At 37.6% G+C, this 24,822-nt stretch overlaps 1 protein-coding gene across 3 annotated transcripts in view; it reads left to right on the forward strand.

Annotated features, from left to right (window-relative positions):
- Positions 1–24,228, forward strand: part of SLC38A11 (solute carrier family 38 member 11) — a 70,794-nt gene extending 46,566 nt beyond the window's left edge. For all 3 annotated transcript variants that reach the window (XM_027866081.1, XM_027866080.1, XM_027866082.1), the window contains 5 exons: positions 1,147–1,217; positions 1,999–2,160; positions 5,246–5,358; positions 10,441–10,572; positions 23,052–24,228. In XM_027866081.1, the coding sequence (XP_027721882.1) occupies positions 1,147–1,217; positions 1,999–2,160; positions 5,246–5,358; positions 10,441–10,572; positions 23,052–23,339 (766 nt within the window). In that variant the 3' untranslated portion in view covers positions 23,340–24,228. The remainder of the gene's footprint in view (positions 1–1,146; positions 1,218–1,998; positions 2,161–5,245; positions 5,359–10,440; positions 10,573–23,051) is intronic.
- The last annotated feature ends 594 nt before the right edge of the window (positions 24,229–24,822 follow it).

Below are 24,822 nucleotides of genomic sequence, written 5' to 3' on the forward strand. Positions count from 1 at the left end.
TGTGGGCCCTAAGTGAAGAGCCCTTAAGTCTAAATTAATATTCCTAGCACCCTTGTGCTGTCCAAGGTCCTAATTATTGTGGCACCTCATTCTGCCTTTCCAGAGCATCCATTTAGGATCCAGACTTTTTGCTACTTTCTCCCCTCCGGCAAAATTTACCCATCCTGTGACCCATTCCGTAGAGCCCGGCTCTCTCAGTAAGGGGAGTTTGGATAGTAATGGCTTAATCAGCTAATCTATTCAAAGTGTTAACTAGTTACTACTATTTGCTCTCTTGGCTCTCTGCCCTGCCAAGCAAACATAATGCCTTAACTTAACCCATTTAAAATTTATAGTTCCCTTAATGGATAAATCCACAGACATTTTGTGATATGGTTGAAACAGCACTGGAGTTGGAGTCAGAGGATTTGGGTTCAAATCTCTATCTCTGCCTCCTTTTTCCTTTCTCTCTCGTCCCTTTTACCCCTCCCCTACTTGTTATCAATATGACTCTTGGCAAAAAATCATTTTGCCTTCCTGGTCCCTGTTTTCTTCATCTATAAAATGAGAGAGTTGAACTAGATAACTTCCAAGGTGCCTTCCAGTTCTAAATCTACAAGCTTCTATTTAAGGATAGGCAAGGCCTTTTAGAATCCATGCAGGGCCAACTTGCCAGTATGACCTGGGGATAGACACATAAAGAATGTTGGAGGAAAGAAAAGGACCATGTTTTCTATTGACCATTCACCCATGAGAATAATATCAAATGTGATAATGTTTGTAAAGTGCTTCTCACCATACCTAGATACAGTAGGCACTTAATAAATGCTCATTCCTTTCCTTCCTCCCTTCCCCATAATATAAAAGTATATATGAAACAGTCTATTTCTCATAGAAGTATAAAGCCTGCTTGGGTATTGCCCTGCAGTGGAAGATGGAGGGTGGAGAAAATAACCATAATTTCCTATTATCTTCCCTTTCTTTTGTATTTTGTTTATTTTTGCAGCTAATTAGGGATAAGGGAATCCTTTCTTACACATTAGCTTGGCAATACAGAATTTAAATTTATGAAGCATCTCAAGCAATCTCTGATAATCTTATTCTTTTATCACCTTTAATCATGCAACATTGTTTAAAAGCTGTAATATTAAAACTCTTTCCCCCTAGATCAAGAACAGAAGATGCTTGGGTTTTTGCAAAGCCCAATGCAATTCAAGCAGTTGGCATTATGTCATTCGGTAAGTAACTCAGATCTTTGTTCAGCCCGTGAGCATCCGTACCGGGTAAAAGTACTTTGGTTCATTTTTAGATGTCTAGTACTTTAGTTTTCGTATCAGTGGCTTGTGAACCCTAGTAAAATTATGTATAAAACCTTCCCATTCATCATCAAAGTCTCTGTTTACACATAGATGAATCCCTTCCAAGGCCAATAATTCTTTTTTTTTTTTTTTTTTTAGGCAATTGGGGTTAAGTGATTTGCCCAGGGTCACACAGCTAGTAAGTGTCAAGTGTTTGCTCTAAGGCCAGATTTGAACTCAGGTACTCCTGACTTCAGGGCTGGTGCTCTATCCACTGTGCCACCTAGCTGCCCCTTATGGCCAATAATTCTATTATGACAATTATATTTCTTAGCTTGGTGTCATGATATTCTTCCACAGCTTTGGGTGATACTTGTTATTAGTTGCCTGGTATTCTAAAACTGCTCTATTATTTGGACCCAAGATTATCCAGGGAGACTGACAGGAAAAGGTATGAATTTCCAACTTTCCATCCAAGAGAATGGTTTTTATCAGAGATGGCGTGAGACTACCACATAGACCTGGTGTGAGTAGGGGGCTCTTTGTTACTAGAAGTGCAAAAGAGAGTTTCATTGGCCTAATTATAATTAGTTGATTTAGACTATCACTCTTTAGGCTTCTCCAGAGGCAAATATCTCTCAATCTTTTCTGGAATAAAGAAGAGAACCTGGGTCAAATATGGACTGTGTTATAATAATGTTCTCATTATTTTCTATCATAGCATTCATCTGCCACCATAACAGCTTCTTAGTTTATGGTTCTCTGGAGGAACCCACAGTGGCTAAGTGGTCTCAGGTCATTCATGTATCAGTCATGATTTCTGCATTTATCAGTGTGCTGTTTGCTACCACTGGTTATCTGACATTTACTGGCCACACACAAGGTACAGTGAGAGATTCAAGTTTATATTTCATTGTTCATCTGGCAGTATTTAACATTTTCTTATTTTTAATTTAACTCCTCCCCTCACATATCTCTCTGTCCATCCTCTCCTTCCATTCAGAAGTGTTAACTCCTCCATGCTGGTTGCCCAGGCTATGCTGCCTAAAACTCATCCTAACACTAAATTCATCCTATTTCCTCACAAATCTACCTCTCCTTGCTGCTTTGCACATTTTTCTCAGTAGTTTCACTATTCTGCAATAATGAATTACTCTTTGAAACCTCCCACATAACCCCTTTAGTCACCAAGGCCTGTTGCTTGTTCCTTCCCCAGCCTCTCTCTGTTTACTCATTTCCATCGCCACAGCCATCCCCCTAGTTAAGACCACAATTACTTCATGGCTAGCCTCTTAGCTGGCTTCTCTGTCCCTGGGTGACCTCACCTCCAATTCATGTTACACACTGTGGGCTTAATCTTCCTAAAACCCAGTTATCTTCATGTCAGTTCCCTGCTTAGAAACCTTAGATGGCTCCCATTGCCCACTGGATAAAAATCAGCTTCTCAGCTTTCTGTGCAATTCCCAAAATATTCTTTTAAACTTATGCCCCATCATCCTCCTCCATGAACCACTGGATAGGTCTATTTACTGTTCACCAAACACACCATACTCATTCTTATCCCTGTACCATTGCTCATGTCGATCACCTGATGGAAATAACTTTCACTTTTTTACTAACAATAGAAATGATGGGAACTGGACTGGACCTGTGATTTCATTGATAGCATGGAACTCCCAGATGAGAAAACTCCCTCTTTCAGTGCAAGTCAGCATTTTTGCTACAACTTAAAATCTGAGAGAGTTTCCTAGAGGTTAAGTGACTTGCCCATGGTCACATAGCCAGCATGTGTCAGAGGTGGGATTTGAACTCAGGTCCTCCTGGCTTTGAGGCCAGCTCTCTATCTGCTATACCACACTAACTTCATAAGAATAAGAGTTAAATAGAAAAAGAACAAAGCTACAACATATCAAAAACACAAGCTAGTTTTATTTGTAATTCAACCATGACAATCTCAGAACCATCATCACCACTCTTAAATTGCAGCTCTCCTGGCACCCACTAAGAATTCTGCTACAAGTATGTTTAAGATCCCAGAATCTGAATTTCAGAACAGGACGGAAATGCAAAGGCCCATCCATTCCTGAGAAAAGAATCCCTTTATCACATGGCCAACAATGAATAGCCAGCCTTTGTTTGAAGGCATCCAGGGAGGAGTAACTCACTACCACCAGAGGAAGCCTATTCCACTTTTGGGAATTCTCCTCCAATTGTCAAGACCTGTCGTGGAATCTAAATGTGCCTCTTTATGGCTTGCGTCCATGGGTCATGATGATTCTGTCTCTGGGGCCAAATGGAACAAATCTAAGCCCTCTACCCCACGAAAGCTTTTCAATGTCTGAAGGAAGCTATCATGACTGGAATTAGAGGAATCATACAATACATTCATAAGCAGGTTTGGCATTTGAAAGAAAAAATTCAGAGGTTGTTTTCCCTTCTTTTCCTTTTGGAATAATTGAATAGGGTATGTGACTTTAATCTAGCTTTCCATCTGGGTTGATTGAAACAAGGTGGCCAAATAATTTAAAAGCAGGAAAAACACTTTATGTTGAAAAGGACAGGCCCTAAATAACTATTCTTTTATCATTCCCCTCCCCTTTCCTGCCTCTTTCTCTGCATCCTCTTCTCTAAATTGTTCAGAGGTGATAATGCTGTCTCTTGAAAATGCCTATTTTGATGGAGATGTAAAGTCACTAATGCAGTTTTTTAAAGATATAGTTACTCTGCCATTTCTCTTTGTCCTGATTCCCTATAATGTTGTCTATGGAAGCTTGCATCTAATTTTTTTCTGTTAACAATAAATGGACCAAGAGCTCCTAAATGCCAAGAAGGATAATGTCTGAAATTCCTCCCCATGGTACAGAGACTATGCTTAGATCTTGTAATGTACTATTCAGGAAATGCACATCTCCAGATGTCCGTCTCTCTACTTCCTTTGGGAACTGTCCTTGTTCTGAGAATAACACTTCAAAAGAAAACTTGTTTATTTTAACCAGAAATTTTTCTTTCTATTATTAATTGAATAATCAGACACAATGAGCATGAGGATATTTTGTTAAGCTAATTCCAGTTTTCCAATATAGTTTTTTTCCCTCTTTTTAAATTAAATTTTATTTTCAATTAACAAATATTTATTTTCTTTCCTCCCCCCAGGAAAAAAGAAACAACCCTTGTAACAAATAGGCCTACTCCGGCAAAACAAATTCTCATATTGACCATAAATGTTTCTCATGCTGCATGTTTAATCTGTCATCTCTCTGTTAGGAAGTGAGTAGCATTCTTTATCACTGGACTTCTGAAGTCACAGTGGGTCATTGCATTGATCAGACAACCCACCAATCACCTCCTAAAAGAAGACCCAAAATGAAAACTTTAAGGAATGTCATGGTCAAAACCTAGAGCTCCCCAAATCCAGAGCTCCTAAGTCAAAGGAAAAATATTGAAAAAAAAGAAAAAGAAAAATATTGCAAGCAGGCAGAAACACTTCCAAGACAGCTTTCAAAAGTAATTTGTAGTTAGGCCACCAAAAATAAGAGGTAAGAACAAGAAAAGGCTATCCCCCCGATAACTAGCTATCACTAATATTTTTAATTTTTCAATTATCAGGCATTTTCCTACCTTCTGCCTGCCCTAAACCCCTGGGAGAAAAAATTTTAAAACGTTTGTATCACGATAAGCATCGTCAAACAAAACAAATTCCCACGTTGACCTTGTCCAAAAATGCATGTCTCATCCTTGTCATTTCTCTGTCATGAAGTGGGCATTATTCTTAATCACCAGTCCTCTAGAATCATGTTGATCACTGTATCAGAATTCTTAAGTCTTCCAAAATTGTTCATTTATTACAATATTGATGTTTTAGAATAATTTGTTCTTCTGATTCTGCTCATTTCATTCTGTATCAGTTCATCCAAATCTTCTCAGGTTTATTGAGTTATTAAATACTTCAATTTTATGTTATTCCCCAGGAGATTTGTTTGAAAATTATTGCAGAAATGATGACCTAGTTAACTTTGGAAGATTTTGTTACGGAATCACTGTCATTTTGACTTATCCAATTGAATGTTTCGTGACCAGAGAGGTGAGCATTTGCAATTCATTTTCCAAGTATAGGTTTTGCACATGTTGTTTCTTTCTTGACTTGATATTAGAATAGTTTTTTTGTAAACATATCTATTCAAGACAGGTTCTACCACTCATTATATTTCCTTTTAACTACTCAGCAGCAGGATTTAAAGAAAAGTTTTCATTCTTGAGCTGAATTCTAAAGCTGAAAGGGACCTTAAATATCATCTGAGCCACCTCTATCATTTCATAGAGGAAGATACTGAAGAGTGAAAGATTAAATAGCTTTTTACTAGCTAATTAGTAACAGGATTGGAACTAGACTTGACACTCTGACTCCCAGAGCAATGCTCACTCCGCTACCCGTCCAGTACTGCTGCCCATTCAGAGGTTTATGAGAAACTTTAACAGACAGAATTTGTAAATCATGGTTAGGCTTGAGTTTATCTTAACATAAGGTCAAATATTTATATAAGTGCATTCCATGGTTTTTCCTGGCATTTGGTACAGCCAAACCGAACTTTAAAAAACAAAACCCATATCCAAACTTTTTTTCATGACTTTTGCTACTTAAATTTTTTTTCCCCACAGTCAACTCTATTTAAGCACAGAAGTAACATGGGATATATTTCCCCTCAGTAGAATTAGTTTATATATATGTGTATATATACATATATATATACATACATACATACATATATATATATCATACACACACACACACACACACAGAGAAATATTTTGTTTTTCCTTTAATCCCTACATTTCAATTTTATATCTTTAGCTTTGCCCCCACAAGAATGCATGTACATTTACATTTCATTGATATCTCCTTCTTTAACCTCTGATGGCAACCACTGCGAAATCCCATCCAACTGGATTTGTGAAATCAAGGGAGATCTATATTAAGATGAGGGGGTGCTAGAGAGTAAAGGAAGTGTTTTGATTCTTGCCGTACCAAAGTGAGAAAATGTGGCTTTCAGTTGTTCCATCATGCAGTCCATTAAAAATCCTTTTGCATCCATTTGTAGTTTAATATTTTAAATTTTAAATTTAAATAGTTCAGAAGTCACACTGGGAAGGCCCCTAGACTTAGAAGCCTAGTCCTAGAGATTATTTACACAGTCTAGGGTGAATAGGTTTAATATATTAAATGAACAGCCTGAAACTTAAACAGAACCTTCAACTTAACATGCTCTAAAAGGCAAGAAGATATTTGGCGGGGGGGAGGAAGGGTAGAGAGGTTTGGTCCAGACCTGTAAGTTTATCTTTAAAAGAGGTGATTCTAGGCATGGAAATTCCCCCAAACTGTGTAGATTGGCAAGTTTCCCAGGGTCTCATATGTTCAAGAGACATACCTTGAGAGTCAGGTATGACCCTCTGTCCACTATATCATCCTGCTTCTCAGACGGACACCTACCTAGTGCCAGTCACGGGCCAGGGACGTCTTGAATATATAATTGAAAACACTCCTTACTCTCTTTTTGCTTCATTTCATTTTCCAATTAAGCATTCTCTCCTTCTCACTCTTCACAGCTATCTTAAAAGAAAAAGAAAATACTTGTAACAAAAGGCATGGTCAAGCAAAGCAAATATCTCCATTGTCAATGTCCAAAAATGGTTATCTCATTCTTTATCCTATGTCTATCTCATCTCCTTCTGGGAGGTGGGTATCATAGATCTTCCAGAATTGTGGTTAGTCATTGCATTGATCGGATATCGTCTTTCAAAGTCGTCTGTCTTTACAATATTATTGTTATTATGTATTTGGTCTCCTGGTTATTATTACTTCACTTTGCATGAGTTTATACAAATTTTCCAGGCTTCTCTGAACCCATCCTTTTCATCATTTTTTTACAGCATTCATACACTAATTTGTATAACCATTCCCCAGATGATGGGAACTCTCTTACTTCGTTTTCAATTCTGTGCCTTTAGAAAAAGAGCTATCCTAAACATTTTTTATATACATAGATCCTTTTCCTCTTTCTTTGATCTCTTTGGGATTTAGGCCTATGAGATATATCACTGGATCAATGGGTATGCACATTTTAGGGACTTTTTGTATGTCATGCTGAATTGGTTTCCAAAATAACTAGACTAATTCACAGATTTCATTCTTTATATATACTAATTAGTGGGGTTTTTTGTGAGGTTGTGAATACTGCAACTCCGAGGCTTAAGTGTGGCTTCTTGTTTCTGTGATAGAAGAAGAAAGAGCTAAAGGTTGATTTTGAATCTTCTGTTTTAATTTTTCTCCAACCTTATCTCAAGTCCAAATCTGGTTTTTAGATCAGAACTGATGCAATGTGCACACCTTGTTTAATTGTGGGTGCTAAGCATTAATTGTTCAAAAATCACTCCACCTTCAAATTTGCATCTTTCAGTACTTAGAACTGAACATTTGTCATTGTTTGTGTGTGTGTGTGTGTGTGTGTGTGTGTGTGTGTGTGTGTGTGTGTGTTTCCAAGTGCCATGACCTGGAAAAGTAATAAAATTAAAAACTTTGCTATGGGAATAGTAATTAAATAAAAGATATCTTCATTTATTTCTCCCTCACCTTTCCTCTTTCTTTTTATTCTTGCTTCCATGCATACGCAAGCAAATACAGATACACACACACACACACGCACACACACACACCATGTGGTATAAGATCAACAAGGATTATTCAGAGGCAGAGTAGAGAGCATACAGGGTATTATTTGAGCATTGCCAAAATATCCATGAGCCCTAAAATAACTCCTTTACCACTGTTACAGTTTTGAACTTCCTGTCAGTATAATTATTCCTTAAAGGCCTTCCAGGGATGTATGTTTTAATTCGCTTAAGGCATTATGTAGGTTTTTTGTTTGGTTTGGTTCAGAACAGGCCAATGACTTCATCTACTTGGGGGACTCACGTTGTGGAAACTGTCTACTGGTACAAGTTGGAAACCCATAAACAACTTAGAGCCCTAAGCAATTGCCTGGATCACTGAGAGATTGTGATTTTCCTGGAGTTATTTAGTCAACAAGCATCATAGGTAGGACTTGAGCTTGATTTCAAGGCCTTTTATCCATGAGACCATGCTACAATATATCATTTGGGAGAAATGACTTACCTAGAAAACACAGGAAAAATTATTGGCTTCTTTCAAGCATTCTACAATCTAATACCAATTCAACTTTTCCACCATTGTCATTCTTTATGTATTCAATTCAACAATAATTTATTATGTACCTTCCATGAAACACTGTGCTGGGCCCTGGACATACAAAGAAAAAAATGAAACAGTCCCAACCCCGTAGAACTTTACGTGCTACTGAGTGGGTTACGAAAGGCAAACAAAGATGAATACAAGCCAATTTGAGGAGGGAAAGCATACTAGCAAGTAGGAGTACCAAGGAAAGCTTCATGGAAAGGTCACACTACCTGACGTTGAACGAAACTAAGAATTCTGAGAAGCACAAGTATGGAGGGGGCACATTTGAAGAATAAGGGAAAGCCTATGTAAAAGCATAAATAGATAAGGTTAGAAGAATAATTAGTAGGCCAGTGTGGCTGAAGCACTGACTACATGAAGGACAGTAATGGGAAATATGGCTCAAAAAGGTAGATAGTGGTCAGATTGGGATGGGCATTAAACGAAAGCCTAAGGAGTTCCAAAAATATGTCCTTATCTGTAAAGTAAGGAGCTTGGACTAGATGACTCTGACAATCTAGATTAATGATATTTAGATCAAGATCTCCAATGATTTTGGATCTAAATGGTCATCTGACTAGATGATGCCTTCCAGCCATGGGAATTGACTAGTTTTAGGATCCAGCTTTCTCCCAGTACATTCACCAACCTTTTTTTGTATCCTGTATCCATTGTACATATAGCACGGTCATTCATGACTCCAAGACTTTGTTCATGCTCTTCTTACCTTACTGGAATGCCTTCCAACAACACAGAAGCCCATTCATTTCAAATATGAGCTCAAGTTCAACCTTCTCCACAAAGGCTTTTGTGACTACTCCAGTTCACACAGTATTACTAGGTAGTAAGCTCTCTGTCACTTAAAGTATTCAAGAAGGGTCTCTATAAGCACTTGCTGATAGAGTATTTCTGTACAATAAGAGACTAGGTTACTTCAAAGGTTTGCTTGCAATTGTAAATTATGGTATTCTGTAAACTCTATCCATGAATTCCTAGTATCCTGAGTCAGTACCAGAGAGTCAGTCAGTGAAATAGCATTTATTAAGTGCCTCCTACAGACAGGCACTGTGCTAATGATGTTAGTACTTTAATGTTAGTTTCGTACTGTTTGTTTTATTTTCCAAGATTGATTGCAAGCTCTTAAGAGCAAGGATTTCATACTTAATACATCTATTCCCAACAGTGTCTAACACAGTGTGGCATAAATAGTAAGTGATCAATAAATGCTTGTTGATTGAGTTGATTATTCTCTAAAGAATAATGATTGATTCCTCTCTATCCTCACTGAGAAAAGGACAAGAGAAAACAGACTTTAACTGCAAGAGGGAATTTAGATGAAAACAAAGCAGCAATGGCTCACTGAGCAAAGTTGTGAAATCTCCTTCCTTAGAAACCTTTCAAATAAACAGCCATCTGTCTAGTTTATTTTAGCTGTGACCTCTATGTATTCAGGGAAAAGGAATAAGATAGGTCCTTAAGGACTTTTCCATCACAAGTATAGTTTATATCTTATCCTAATGCTGGTATTCAATTGTCTGTTTGTCTGCAATGTTTTATTTCCAGAGCACAAAATGTGATAATTAGCATTACTGATCATGTCAAGGGTGTGTTTTGGAAAGAATAGAGACATTAGTATTAAGTTTTGTTTTTGACTTTAAAGGTTTTAAATATGGGCGTGTGCATTCATATACGTATATATACATACATAATGTTGGTATATATTGTCTAGTAGTATAGTACTAAAAATATCCTATCCAGCAGTTGCTTACAATTAATGTTTTTTTCTGGGAAAGTATTACATGAAAGCATTGTTTGTTAGGAAGTGACTGATGTGTCAAAAAACTGTGTATAAAGAAAAAAATACATAAACATGAAATGGACACTCAATTTTCTAAATCTTATCTTTTTTGACAGGTAATTGCCAATGTTTTCTTTGGTGGGAACCTTTCACAAATTTCCCATGTTTTGGTGACAACAGTCATCATTACTATGGCCACACTAGTGTCATTGACGGTTGATTGCCTCGGGATCGTGCTGGAGTTCAATGTAAGTGTAATTAAATTATTTCCTTCTTCCATTCTGAAGAACAGAACAGCATTACATTCAGCAAAGGAAGTGTTATCCTTAACGAGACATGTTTCCAAATGACAATAAAACACATTCTGAAATATATATTGATTCCATGATTAATGATGTATAATATTTGTAGTGCTTCTTGTATGCTATTAAAGTATAATCTTACAGATTTTGAATGCTTTACCAAGCAAAGACATATTCAGAGAGACTTACTTATCCCTCATATTCAGTCAGTTGCCAAATTGTGTCTTTCTACTTCCAGAACATCTTTCTGCTCAAACAGATACTACCCTAGTTCAATCCCCTCTAACCTGGACTTTTGCAAGAGCCTCTGCATTTATTTCCTTGCCTCATGACTCTCCTCTCTCGAATGTGTCCTCCGCTAAGTTACTAAAGTCATTTTCCTAAAGTTACACATCTGATCATGTCTCTCCCTTACTTAGCAGATTCCAGTGTCTCTTTCTTGCCTCTAGGACCAAAGATAAGCTCCTCTGTTTACACCTTTTAAAGGTCTTTACAACTTGATTCCAACCTACTTCTCCAAACTAATATTTTTATGTACATATTGTAGAATGTAAGTTCCTTGAGGGCAGGAACTACTACATTTTTTTCTCTGTATCCCTAATTCCTACACATCATGAGTGCTTAATATAATGTTTGTTGATGGATTGATTTCCATGCATGTGAAAGATAATTATCTAAGGGGCAGCTAGGTGGAGCAGTGGATAGAGCACCAGCCTTGGAGTTAGGAGGACTTGAGTTCAAATGTAGCCTCAGACACTTGACACTTACTAACTGTGTGATCCTGGGTAAGTCACTTAACTCCATTGCCTAGCCAAAAAAAAAAAAGATTATCATCTATCCATATCATAGATCTGGCTGTCATCAAGCCTTGACCATTCTTCCTATAAAACTTTTCTTTCTTTGTAAACCTAGAAGTAGTACATAAATTCAATTTATTCTTAACATTAATTCTTTTCTTTTCAGTCTAACTGTTACCACCTTAATTCAAGATCCTCACCACCATGTGTCTGGATTGTTTTAACAAGAACCTTCCAGCTACTCTCCTTGACTCTGGGTTATTCTCTTCTAATCTATTCAACATGCTACCACCATTTTAATCTTTCTTAATCACTACTTTCATCATGCCACTCTATTACTCAAAAACCTTATTTTCTATTCCATTAAAGCTAAATCCCTCAATTACAATCCATCTCAACCCACTTCATACTCCCAGAGCCTAAAACAAAGACAAAAGAGAACATTCCCTCCTCTGAAGATGTTTACGTGTTCTGAGGATACCACAGGTACACAGAAAAGTATGATATATTGTGGAGAGTGAAGGGACAAAAGAGAGATCAGACAAAGTGTTCTAGGAAAATTTGATGAGGAAAGGAATGCAAATAGCAGGCAAGCATCAGAGGAGATGATGCCTTAGCTGAGAATTGGATGAGGATTTGGAATCTGGAAAATAGCATTTCATTCATTCATTTCATATTTAACAAGGGCCTCCTATGCGCCAGGCACTGGGTTAGGCACTAGGAATACAAAGAGAAAAACAAATGAAACAACCCCTGCCCTCAAGATGCCTAAATTCTAATTGGGCAAAGCACAGATACAGATAAGTAAATAGAAAATACATACAAAGTTAACACAAAGTAATTTTGGAAGGAGGGCATTAACAATTGAGAGGACCAGAAGAGGCCCTGAGTGGAAGGTGGCATGATCTGGACCATGAAGAAAGCTAGGGATTTCTAGAGACAAAAGTGAGCATTCTAGGCATGAGGACCAGCCCATGCAAAGGTACAGAGAGAGGAGATAGAATGTCATGTATAGAGAATAACAAGTTGATGAGTAGAGTATATGATACTGGTACCATATTTTCTCACAGCTATTGAGGCAGCTAGGTGGCACAGTGGATAGAGTACTAGCCCTGGAGTCAGGAGGACCTGAGTTCAAATCTGGCATCAGACACTTGACACTTACTAGTTATGTGACCCTGGGCAAGTCACTTAAACCCTGACTGCCTTGAGGAAAATTTATTATTCACAGACAATAGCATATTACATGTATGTACTTGTAATATTTATATTATAGTGATACGTCTTCCCATTATGTGCCATCTGGGGTCAAAAATCACAGAAAATTCATTGGAGTGCTGGGCATGAAAGATTATCCTATGCAAATTCATGACAGTAGAAAATGAAAAGCAGAGTTTAGGGACCAGCTAATAGTCCAGTCTGACCAGGACATATAGAATATGTAAAGAGGAATAACATGAAAAGGCTAAAAGTCTAGACTGGATCCAACTTGTGTAAGGCCCTAAATGCCAAGCTAATGGGTTTGCTCTCCATCCTACAGGCAATAGTGATATGATGAAAGTTTCTTATCAGGGTAATGGCCCAGTCCAACCCATGCTTTAGAAAATTTCTTTTGGCATCTGTGAAAGATAGATTGGACAAAGGAGGGCCTGAAGGGAAGGAGAACAATTTAAGAGCTATTACACTAATCCAAGTATTGTAATGATAAAATAACAAGAGCATAAACTTGGGTGTTGGTAGCATGAGTAAAGAGAAGAGGTCACAGTGGAAGATGTTATAGAGGCTGAATCTAAAACACCTGACAATGACTTCGACATTGGGCACTATTGATCCAAATCATAATCCTGCTTCAAGGCCCACTTCAAGTTGTCTTCCTCTATAAAGGAAGACTGGCTACTGTAGTCCTTGTGAATCCTCACTGTCCTTCTCTGAACTTATATCACCCTTTTATCTCTACTGCAAAACTTAACATGTCCTCATTTTATACTATCAAGTTCAGAACCTTTTAGGGGTAGTGTGGAATCACAGAATCTCAGAACTAGAATGACCTCAGAAGCTTATCTCATCTTTTTTTTTAAAAGGAGTATTTTGCTGTTGTTATTGTTGTTTTGTTTTTAATTTGGTTAGCCAATGGGGTTAAGTGACTTGCCCAGGGTCACAGTACTAGAAAGTGTTACGTGTCTGAGGCCGGATTTGAACTCAGGTCCTCCAGAATCCAGGGCCGGTGCTCTATCCATTGCGCCACCTAGCTGCACCAAAGCTTATCTCATCTACTCACACTAAAACAGGAATCTCCTCTATGGTTCCCTAGACAAGCGGTTCTCCAACCTCTGCTTAAAAATAAGTGATGAGGGAACCCACTGCCTCCCCAAAGAACCCATGCCATTTTTAAGTAATGCTACTTCTTTGTAATTTTTTTTTACCTGCCTTTTTGGTATAAATGGAAAGACCATTGACTCTGTGGTCAGAGGGTCTGGGTTCAAACCCTGCCTCTAACATTTCCTACCTGTATGACCTTAGGCAAAGCAATCACTTAAACTTGAAGGCATTGGATTGGAAGGTCTCTGAGATCCCTTCCTATGTTTTTTTTTTTTTTAAGGATATAGCAGGATGTAGTCATGAGGGCACTGGACTTGGAGTTAAGAAGACCTAGATTAAAATCCCACCTCAGCCCAACTGGCTAAGTGATAGTAAGCAAGTCCTTTAGCCTCTATGTGGCTCAATTTCTTCCTCTGCAAAACAAGGATATTGGCTTTGGTGGCCTCTATGCTCCTTTCTAGCTTTAAATATATGATCCTATGATCCCTCCATAGAAACTGAAATCTACTTCTGCAACTCCCACCCACTACTCCCAGATCTACTATCTGGAACTAAGCAGCATGAATCTAATCTCCCTTCTATATGACAGCCCTTTAACCATTCGACAACAGGAATCAGGTCCCACCCCACCCCAAGTAGGAGTAACTAAACAGCCCCAGTTCCTTTAGCAGATCTTCTGTTATAGGCTCTCTTGATGTAGCCTAAGATTGCGTTAACTTTTCTGGTTGCCATGATCCATGCTGACTCATGTTGAGCTTATAGTAGGCCAAATCCCATTTATCTTTTTCATACAAACTGCTGTCAAGTCAAACCATTCCTATCTTGTATTTGTGAAGCCAATTTCTGGACCCATATCTTGGCATTTCCATATTCCTATTAAATTTCAGCATTTTGACAAAGATGGGTTGGCTCTTTGGAATCACCATTTCCCATTGCAAATGCCTAGAAACCATCCCTTAATAATATGTTCTAGAAGTTTGCCAAGGATTAACATCAGGCTTACTAACCTAGAGTTTACAAAATCCATTATCTTCTCTGTTTTAAAAAATCAGTACAGCATTTGCCCTTCTTAAGTCCTAAGGCAATGATCTCACTCTCCATAGTTTTTCAAAGGTATTGACAGTAACACACACTGTCTCATTTACCAGTTCTTTTGAAATACTGGGTTCTAGTTTATGAAGGCCCCTTGATTTACCAGACAGACATTAACCCACCTTCTCCAGTTCTCAAATATGGAAGGGAAGAGAGCATACAGGCCACATATCATATCTCCAAGCTATGGAATGAGGGCAACTTGATAGACCGACACATGAATAGTTAGGGACATAATAGGAGAGCATGCCCCCAAGAATAGTATTCAGGGCAATAGAGCAACCTTACAGAGCAACAGAGTGAACTATTCCCATCCATTAGCTGTACTCTTTATAAATTCGGTAAGGACCTATGGGAGCCAAGAGAGTGAGGCAAGACACCATGTTGAAGAAAAGGGTACTGATGGGAGGGGATAAGTGCCAAAGACACACTCATATGCCTGCTCCAAAATTTTGTCTCTCTCTAACTGCATCACTACAAGTCATTTTATATGCCAGTTTTGCTTATCCCTGATATTGTGTCTTGTATTTTGCTTGACACATAGTAATGCTTAATAAATCCACATTGACTCTTTGTTTTCTGTTAGTTGTGTTTGTGCAATTCAACTGCAAACTCCTTGAGAGGAGAATCTGATATATGTTATACTTTCTCTGTATCTCTCACACAAACTAGTGGAGAAATTAGCACATAGTATGAATAATTCTCTACTACTCTTCAGAAGAGAACATAGACCAGGAATTATCTCTACATCTTTTCAAGGGTGGGAGATGTCTGGCACAGGAAAGCACAAATAACTTTAAAGTGATTGAGAACAATAGTGAAGTATCTCATCGTCTGTACAGTAAATGATCAACATGGTCATTTCTGGCTCAATTATTTACTCTTTTATGGAATGTCTTATTTGAATTCATCTGTTTTTTCATTAAATAGTTGGAACATTATTACAGGAGAAATGAAAATCTTTAGTAATTTCATCACCACTCTACATCCTGCTATGAGTTCAGATCTGGCCTCAAACACTTATTAGCTGTGTGATCCTGGGCAAGTCACTTAACCATGTCTGCCTCAATTTCCTCATCTGTAAAATCAGCTGGAGAAAGAAATGGCAAACCACTCCAGTATCCTTGCCAAGAAAACCCCAAATAAGATCACATAGAGTTGGAGATGATTGAAATGACTGAACAACATTCAAATAGATTTCTGTTGCTCCTTCAAAACAGACATACAGACATTCCTAATGCTACAAGATTAATGTATTCCAGTCCTTTTGGCCATAAAGCAAGTTACTTATTTCTGTGAACCTCTATAAAAATCAGAAATACATTTCCACATTTAAAGTCCTCCAATCAATTGACACTTTTGTGTACTAAGATGGCATACTGGTATTGTAGCGTGACTTAGAAGCCAGTCTGTATTTGGTGTGTGAGTGGGAGAAATGAGGTCAGTGATAAGGAGTAGGGGTAAAGAGAAAAGATGTCTAAGACATGTACTTTGGCCTAAGCAAAATTTTATGATGTGGTTGGTGATAATAAGTCTCATGGCTAAGAAAATAAAAAATAAAAAAACACATTTGACAGTTGATACTAAATTGGGTAGTACAGACTAGAAGGGCTATCTACCCATGTTTCCTTTTAGGTGGCACAATGGACAGAAAGTTGAGCCTGGAGTCAGGAAGATCTGCATTCAAATTTGACCTCAGACACTAACCAGCTATGTGACCTTGGGCAAGTCACGTAACCTCTGTTCACATCAGTTTCTTCAACGGTAAAATTGGTGTAATAATAGTACATACCTTCCAGGGTTGTTATGAGGAACAAATGAGATATTTGTAAAACATTTAGCACAGTACCTGGCATGTATATAAATGTTAGCTATTATTATTGTTATTATTATTGTTGTTGTAACATTTTATAAGACTGTGCTGAAACTAGGTTCTCCCCTTCAGCTTGAGCTCCGAAGTATGCAAAAGAACTCAATTCCCTTCTCCGTAAATTCTCTAAGTTTAAAAAATTCCAACCATTGAGTTTATTGGAAAGTGACACCTGTGGATAGACTGTGACAGTGGACTTGTGTTTAAATGCCTGGAAAGGAAATAAAAATAGAACCTTAAGGGAAAAATACTATCTTAGCTAATAAGCTTTAGTATTTTGGCAATCCTATCTGATTACCACTGCTGAGCAGCAGAGCAAACCTCACAAATGAGATGTGCACACAGCATCAGTCTTCATTTTATAAAACCACAGTAACATTTACCAGGATTTTTATTTGAATTCCTTTATGAACACTCAGCTTATAATTGCTTCTGACTGCTCCTTCGGCCTGTCACACTTTTTTAAACCTCTTACTTAAAATACTACTGCAACCCTAAAGAAATTACATTTCACAGGGCGTTTTGCATCCTGGCTTTCCTTGGACTGAGGAAGTATAAAGGTGTGCTGAGTTGGTTTAGACTAAGTGACTGAGGTGGAGTGCAGGAAGTGATAATACTATTTTAGCACTATCGTTGATGTGAGGGTTACAATAGCAACCTTGTATTGGTGCTGTGACACCATCATCTCCATGATTCATCAGGGTAGGAAGGTAATCATTTAGATGTTCCCACTCCCTATCCCATGGGACAGTGAGACAACTGTCTTTTTTCCTCTTTTTGTAATTGCACTTCAGTTTCCAATCTCAACAAGAAAATGAATGGGCAAAACAGAAGACATTAGGTTAATTAGAATAGGGAAATCTATGCTCAAATACATAGTTCTTTAAGAGCTAAGTCAGAGCAACTAGGTGGCACAATAGATAGACCTGTAGGTCCTGTAGTCAGGACCAGAATTCAAATTTGACTCAAACACTTAATAGTTGTGTAACCCTGAGCAAGTCACTTAATTCTGATTACCTCCCAAAAAGGTGGGGAGGGGGAGAAGTCATTATATCTTTCCCACTTATATTTCTAGAACTCAAATTGTTGGGGGATAGGGACAAAAGATAGAGAGATAGAGAGATAGATACTATGTCCTACAGGTAGTAAAGTAGTAGTCTTCCCTTAAGTGTTCTTTTTCTAACATTTACTGTTACTTCAGAGTGTGATGTCTGCAGAGGATGGCATAAAGATTATGTCCTCTATTTTGTTGACCTAAAGAAAAGTGTGAGTAGCTCAGGAAAAGCTTTCAGGTTATGAAAAGACTATAGTATATTTTGCTAATAGAAAAGTAGAACTAACCAGTTAATAGACTAAAAAGTAGAAGGAAATTCAAATGAAAAAATGCAAATTGCCAATTCTGGAGAAAATAATATGCAACACAGCTACAGAATGTTGTACAATATAGAAGAGACCTGGGGTAGATGCAGTTCGACAGAAATTTTTTTAAAAAATCAATGTGGTTACTTCTAAGTGGTGATAAATACCAATAAATTCCCTTCAAAAAGAATCCTGAAACAAGGAATGGGCTTGTATCTTCACCCCTCGCTATGAGGTGTTGTTGCATACTCTCTAGCCTTTTCTTTAGCTTTCATCGACTTTTCACCTATGCTACTCACCTCAGAGATTCTAATTCACTGGAGAAGCTATACATTTGCTTTAAAAAAAATCACCCAAATGAATGGGGTCATGGAGACTTAGTAATGGACTTTCATTCTGTCTTTGTCCTGATGTTCTGTTGAGGACATAGGATCACAGATTTTTGGCTGGAAAGGACGTTTGTTATAGGATCATAGATTTAGGACTGAAAGAAACTTTAGAGGTCCAATCTCATAATTTTTTAGATGAGGAAACTAAGTTCGCAATACTCCCTTACCACAAACCTTTCCCTTTGCTACTGAGCCTAATACCCAAAGGAAACTGATTCAACATATGTCACTCAAGTATATTTATGATCTCTAACTTCATACTCCATCATGAAACTTTCCCCAAGGATTCTTTATATGATATTGCTGCCTTGTCCTCATTCAATATTACCTTGAGTCATTACATGAAGAGATGAGCAAATAAATGTCTGAGGTAGCTTTGAACACAAGTGCTCTGAATCCAAATCCAATCATGCTATCTCTAATTCTCTTTGGGGATCAACTTTGGGAAGGATGATACAGTAAAAGAAATCAGGCAAACTGAAAATCTTATTTTGTTGTTTCAGTCATCTCTGATTCTTCATGCGAAGAAACCACTGTAGTGGTTTGCCATGTCCTTCTCCAGCTTATTTTAGTGATGAGGAAACTGAGGCAAACAGAGTTAAGCGACTTGCCCAGGGTAACATAGCTCATAAATGTGTGAGGCCAGATTTGAACTCAGAAAGATAAATCTTCCTGATGCCAGGTGTGGCACACTACCCACTGCACCACCTCGCTGCCCTAAACTGAAAATTTAATTGAGTAGTAAAATAGTCTCATCCAAACAATCTTTTAAAAGTAATACCCAGGCAAGATAATATAGCTTTGAGTGGATCTGAAATACTGAGTTTATTTTTGGCACATACAGTTAAACTGAAGAGAACTGAGAGAAAAAAATAAATAATATGATTAAAGGAATGAAGGAGACTGAACTTACTGTGAGATTAAAGTCATTACATTGCTTAACCATCTAATAACCAGAATTGGATTAATAACAAGAAAAGAATCATTTGGCCCAGTGTGAAAGGAATTAAAGGATAAAATTAGGAAAAAAATTAATTTGAACTTGAGTGGTTTTTTGTGTGTTTTTTTTCATTTTGAGAGGAAAATGACTCATATAGATTTATTGTATTTGTAGTAGCCAACATGAAGTGGTGGAAACTTTACTTGCCATGTAGAAAAGATCACATCATACTGTAAGTGTGTTAGCAGTTGAATTGATGGTCCATTAACAGGATGGTAAAATATTAGACCTTTACAGACCTTTCCTTATTTCTCTGTTGTACAACATGCAATGACATGCTTCCAAAAGCAGACCCAGTGTCCTCAATTTAAAAGAGTGCAATTTTTCAAAACAAAGAAAATGATAATGGGTGTGCTGTCAATGTTGACATCTATCATCAGACTTGCCATCATTCTGGTGGAATTCTCAGGGCTAACTCCTGATGACTAAAGGCTTTTGCAGATCCTGAGACAGGAGCCTTGCCTTCAGACACAACATCTGACCAGACTTCCTCCAGTCCAAATATTAGCTTTATTTCTAATCATTAGATTTATTCCTAGTAACTACTTTCTCAATTGTGAGAAGCATAAAATAAACACAATGCTCATTGGTTTGCCCTGCCCAGTACCTTGGCATTGGAACAGTTCCAAAAGTCTGGATAGTGGTATCTCCTTAAGAGGAACTGTTGGCAACTCTATGCCTTAGTGCTTCCACACTTCTGTGGTTCTAGATGAATAAGCATCACATATGTTTATCCCTGCCAAGAAGCAAATTTTTGAAGAGTACAGTACAGTCTTTCTATTTTTGCATTTGATATGTTTAGGAGCCTTTATTTCAAAGCAATAGAGCAGTAACACTTAATTCATAGAAATCAGGATTGAGCCAGTTCAGGATGTTCTATCACACACACCAAGTATAGTTATTCAGCTTCTCCTCCGCGCAGTTCACTGATGCATTCAAAACTGGCTCAGTTGAAAACAAATCTTTTTTGCTCTCCATGTCAGTTGCCAGTCATTCATTTTACAGTTAGCTTTTCTAAATGGAAAATATATAGAGACTCCGAGTGCTTTTTTTTATTGGAATGCATTTTTATAGTCTTACGGTGTTATCTCATTCCCACAGAGGATTATTAAATCCTATTCAGTGCCTTTTCTGTTTCCCCAAACTGCATGGGGAAGGCAGGTGGTAGAGTGGATAGAACACTGGGCCCAACCTGAGTTCAAATCTAGCCTCAGACACTTAACTAGCTGTGTGACCCTGAGCAAGTCACTGAACTTCTGTCTCTTTCAGTTTCATCAACTGTAAAATGAGGTTAATAACAAAACTTACTTCCCAAGATTGAGGGGCAGCTAGGTGGCACAGTGGATAGAATACTGGGCCTGCAGTCAGGAAGATTCATCTTCCTGAGTTCAAATCTGGCCTCAGACACTTACTACCTATGTGACTGTGGGCAAATTACTTAAACCTGTTTGCCTCAGTTTCCTCATCTATAAAATGAACTGCAGAAGGAAATGGCAAATTGCCCCAGTATCTTTGCCAAGAAAACCCTAAATGGGATCATAGAGAGTCAGACATGACTGAACAACAACAACCCCAAGGTGGGTTGTGAGGATCAAATAAAAAAATATTTGTAAATGCTTAGCACAGTGCCTGGTATGCAGCAAACACAATATAAATGCTTGTTTCCTTCCTTCCTTAATCCTGCTTCAATTCAATTCAACATCCCAGACACCAGGAATACAAAGATAAAAATGAAATTGTTTTTGCCTTTAAGGAGTTTGAATTTTTCTAGAAGTGGTTTTTTTTTTAAGTCTGTCAAAAACCTTGTGAGATAGTGACTGCAGGTATTATCTCTGTTCTACACATGAGACTCAGTGAAGCTGAATAACTTACTTCTATTAAACAGCTAGGAAGTCTCAAAGGTGGGATTTGAACTCCAACAGCAGCATTATACTGTGACGCCTTTCTTATTTATAATCTCCCAAATCCTGAAACCTTTACCATAGTGCCACTGCAGTGTCTGTCACCTTTTGCCGTTTTTAAATCGGCATTATTGCTCATTATATAATTTTGTAAACCATAATTGCCCATGTTCTTTTTATCAAGGTGTTTCCAAGGTTATCAAGGTTACCAAGGAATTATCAAGGTTTTCCAAATTGACACACATTGAAGACTGTGCTTCCATTAAAGCTACTCTGTAGATGTCATCTATTCTTTCTTTTTTCACATTCAGAAAATTTGCCTTTACAAGTGTTATCAAAGGCAAAGTGTGGCAGTACCAGAAAATAAAACAAACCCTAAAAATTAAAAATACTGCTTTTATGAAAAATGTTATCTATGGATTCAGTTAAATTCAATAATCTTCTAGGTGTGCATTAGTTGCGTGACCTGAAAGGCAAGACTTTCTGTTATCAAGTCTTTAAATTAAAAGCTTCTAGCCTGTCTTTAATAAACTACAGAGGATGGTCAATAACACCCATAGTGGGAGAGGGGGGAAGGGAATGTTGACAACAGGTAGAATAGCCAAGTCCCTCTTTCTTAATTATATATTTTATCTCCTAACCTCTGTTTTAAATCTGACACTTTGCCCTTTGGTTGAATTTATCCAAGTGCTAATCTGATCTGGTGAATTAGCCAGGCTACTTAGGCCCTCATGTCTATTTGTAAAGGTAATGAGTATGTTTGGTTTTACTCAGAGGAGGGTTTAGACGTGCTATTTATTGCTAAGTGCATTTACAATGCTATTTTTCCTGTTTTTACTTACGTGGATATATACTTAAATTGACACTGAGGAGGCTTCCCAGATGAAAAGGGGAAATGTGCTTCCCAAAAAGTCTAGTCTCATGCCAACAAAGGTTTAGGCCCTTTATATTTGACAGAGTTCGCTAACTTGTATAGAAAAGTTAAAGAACTAAGACATAACCAAAAAGAAAAGAAATTTCTAGAATTTGTCTAAAGTAAATCTTTATACCTTATTTTATTGACTATGTAAAGTATAAGTTTTAGTTTGATAAATAGGATATTTGAGCAAAATTGTGGTATAGATAAATATATTTCTTAAAGTGATTCAAACATGCATTTGCAAAAAAACAAAACAAAACAAAACAATTTGTCATGGTATTTATGAGGAATACTTCCTATTCTTAAATATATGTTGAATCATAATAGCTTAAGAAAGTTGTTTGTTTACCCACACTGTTGTGATTTGATTTTTGTATTTTGAAGTCTTATGAGTAGAAATAACACTGGATTTAGGAGTCAGGAAGTCTGCATTCTAGACCTGGCGCTGCCCCTCTTTCTAATCTTGGGCAAGTTACCTTACACATCTCTGAGTTTCAGTCCAAATAAGAGATTAGACAAGATTATCTCTGAGGTCCTTTCCAGTTCTAATATTCTTTGGGTCTGTGGTTGCAAAATCCTCTATTTGTAAAAATACCCTGAGAAAAGTAAAATATAATTCCTAAATCTTTTGGCATTTTCTCCTCCTCTTTCAGATTCAGTTGCAAGTCATTAAATGAGTTTTACAGAACCGTTACAAACACTCTTGCTTGGTAACTGTCTGGAAAAAAAAGTGTTTGTTCTGCCAAATTACCTTGTTTCTTCTCATTTCCATCTCACAGGGTGTCCTCTGTGCAGCTCCACTTATTTTTGTTATCCCATCGGCTTGTTATCTGAAGCTCTCTGAAGAAAGATGGATACACCCAGATAAGATTCTGGCCAGCGTGATGCTCCTTAATGGTGTGATTGTGATGGTAGTTGGATTTGTCATGGCGGTTCTGCATCCCCAAGATTGCAGCCATGGGCAAGAAATGGCCTATTGCTTTTCCACAAATGTCTCTTTTTTCAATATCTCATCTTTTCTTGAACCAATAACACAACCTCCTGTTTTGAATATTAGTACTTTCTAGTGATTTAGTAGCTAATAAAAATATTATAATACTATATTTTTATGTGACCTCTAAGTTTTGAGCTGTGTAATTGTATTCCTGTCTGTTCCTCTTACTCTTGGTTCAGGAGATACCCTTGATACCATGGCCTTTATTCATATTTCATTTTCTTTTCTATTGTGAGGCCACGCCTGTGATTTTAAGAAGGAAGCAAATTTGGTTGGAGTTTTATTTTGCAATAGGACACACATCTTCAAATGATTGTTAAAGACAGAGTGAGAAGTGTAGTCTTTAAAATCTACTAGCTCCTCCCAGATTATAATATTCTAATAAGTATCAGAATATTAAAATAAATATTAGAACATTGTAAAATTTTCAAGATCAAGTCCTTAAAAGGAAAGAAAGGGGGAAAAAGAAAAAGGAAGTAAGAGAAAAAAGCAAAGGCCAACAAAGATATCTACATTGAAATTAGGTAAAATGGAAATACCCAGTGATAAACCTCTTTTTGAGTAAAGTGATAAAATAAGCTACCTGTTGTATTTTGTATTTTGTATTTTTCTAGAGCATGAGTATTTTTTTTGCCAAACCCTCCCTTCTTCCCAACTTCCTTATTACTGTCAAGGTTGCTATTATCCTCCTAGTCACCCAAATTTGAAACCTGGGGGTTGCCCTCCTTGATTCCTCACTTTTACCCCCTACCTAATCTATTACCAAGTACTGTCAGCTTTACCTTTGTAACACCTCTTGCCTCTTCTCTCCTCTGACACTGACACTCTTCCGGTACAGGCTCTCATCACCTCATGCCTGGATTACTGCAACAGCCTTCTGGTTTGTTTGCCCTGCCTCAAATCTCTTTCCACTATAGTCCACCCTCCACTCAGCTATTAAGGTGGCCTTCCCAAAGTTCAGGTCTGACCATGTCACCCTCCCACTCAACAGATTCCAGTGGCTCCCTATTACCCCCAGAATCAAATACAAAATCCTCTCTTTGGCATTCAAAATTCTTCATACTTTCTCCCTCTCCCACCTCAACCTTTGTACTCTCTACCCCCCACCTCAAATACTTGGTGAACCAGTAATGTTGGCCTCCTTCTTGTTCCTAGAACTAGACTCTGAGCACTCTCATTGGCTTTCTGTCATGGCTGGAATTCTCTCCTTCATCATCTCTGCCTCCTATCTTCCCTGGATTCTTTCACGTCAAATTAAAAATCCTACTTTCTGTAAGAAGCCTTTCCTGATTTCCCTTAATGCTAGTGCCTTCCCTCTGTGGGTTATCTCCAATTTATCTTTTATATATCCTGGATTTAGTTATTTACATATTGCCTTCCCCTTTAGACTGTGAGTTCCACGAGAACAAGGTTGTCTTTTGCCCTTCTTTGTATGGCTTAGTACAGTCTTTGGCACATAACAGGTGTTTAATAAATGTTTATTGACTGACTGAGTATCCAGGTGAATATTAACTACAAAAAAGACACTAGGAACTAATCATTGTGATAATTTCAAA

The sequence above is a fragment of the Vombatus ursinus genome, unplaced genomic scaffold (genome assembly GCF_900497805.2).
Source record: "Vombatus ursinus unplaced genomic scaffold, bare-nosed wombat genome assembly UNPS02014779.1, whole genome shotgun sequence".
In the NCBI taxonomy this organism is placed as follows: Eukaryota; Metazoa; Chordata; class Mammalia; order Diprotodontia; family Vombatidae; genus Vombatus; species Vombatus ursinus.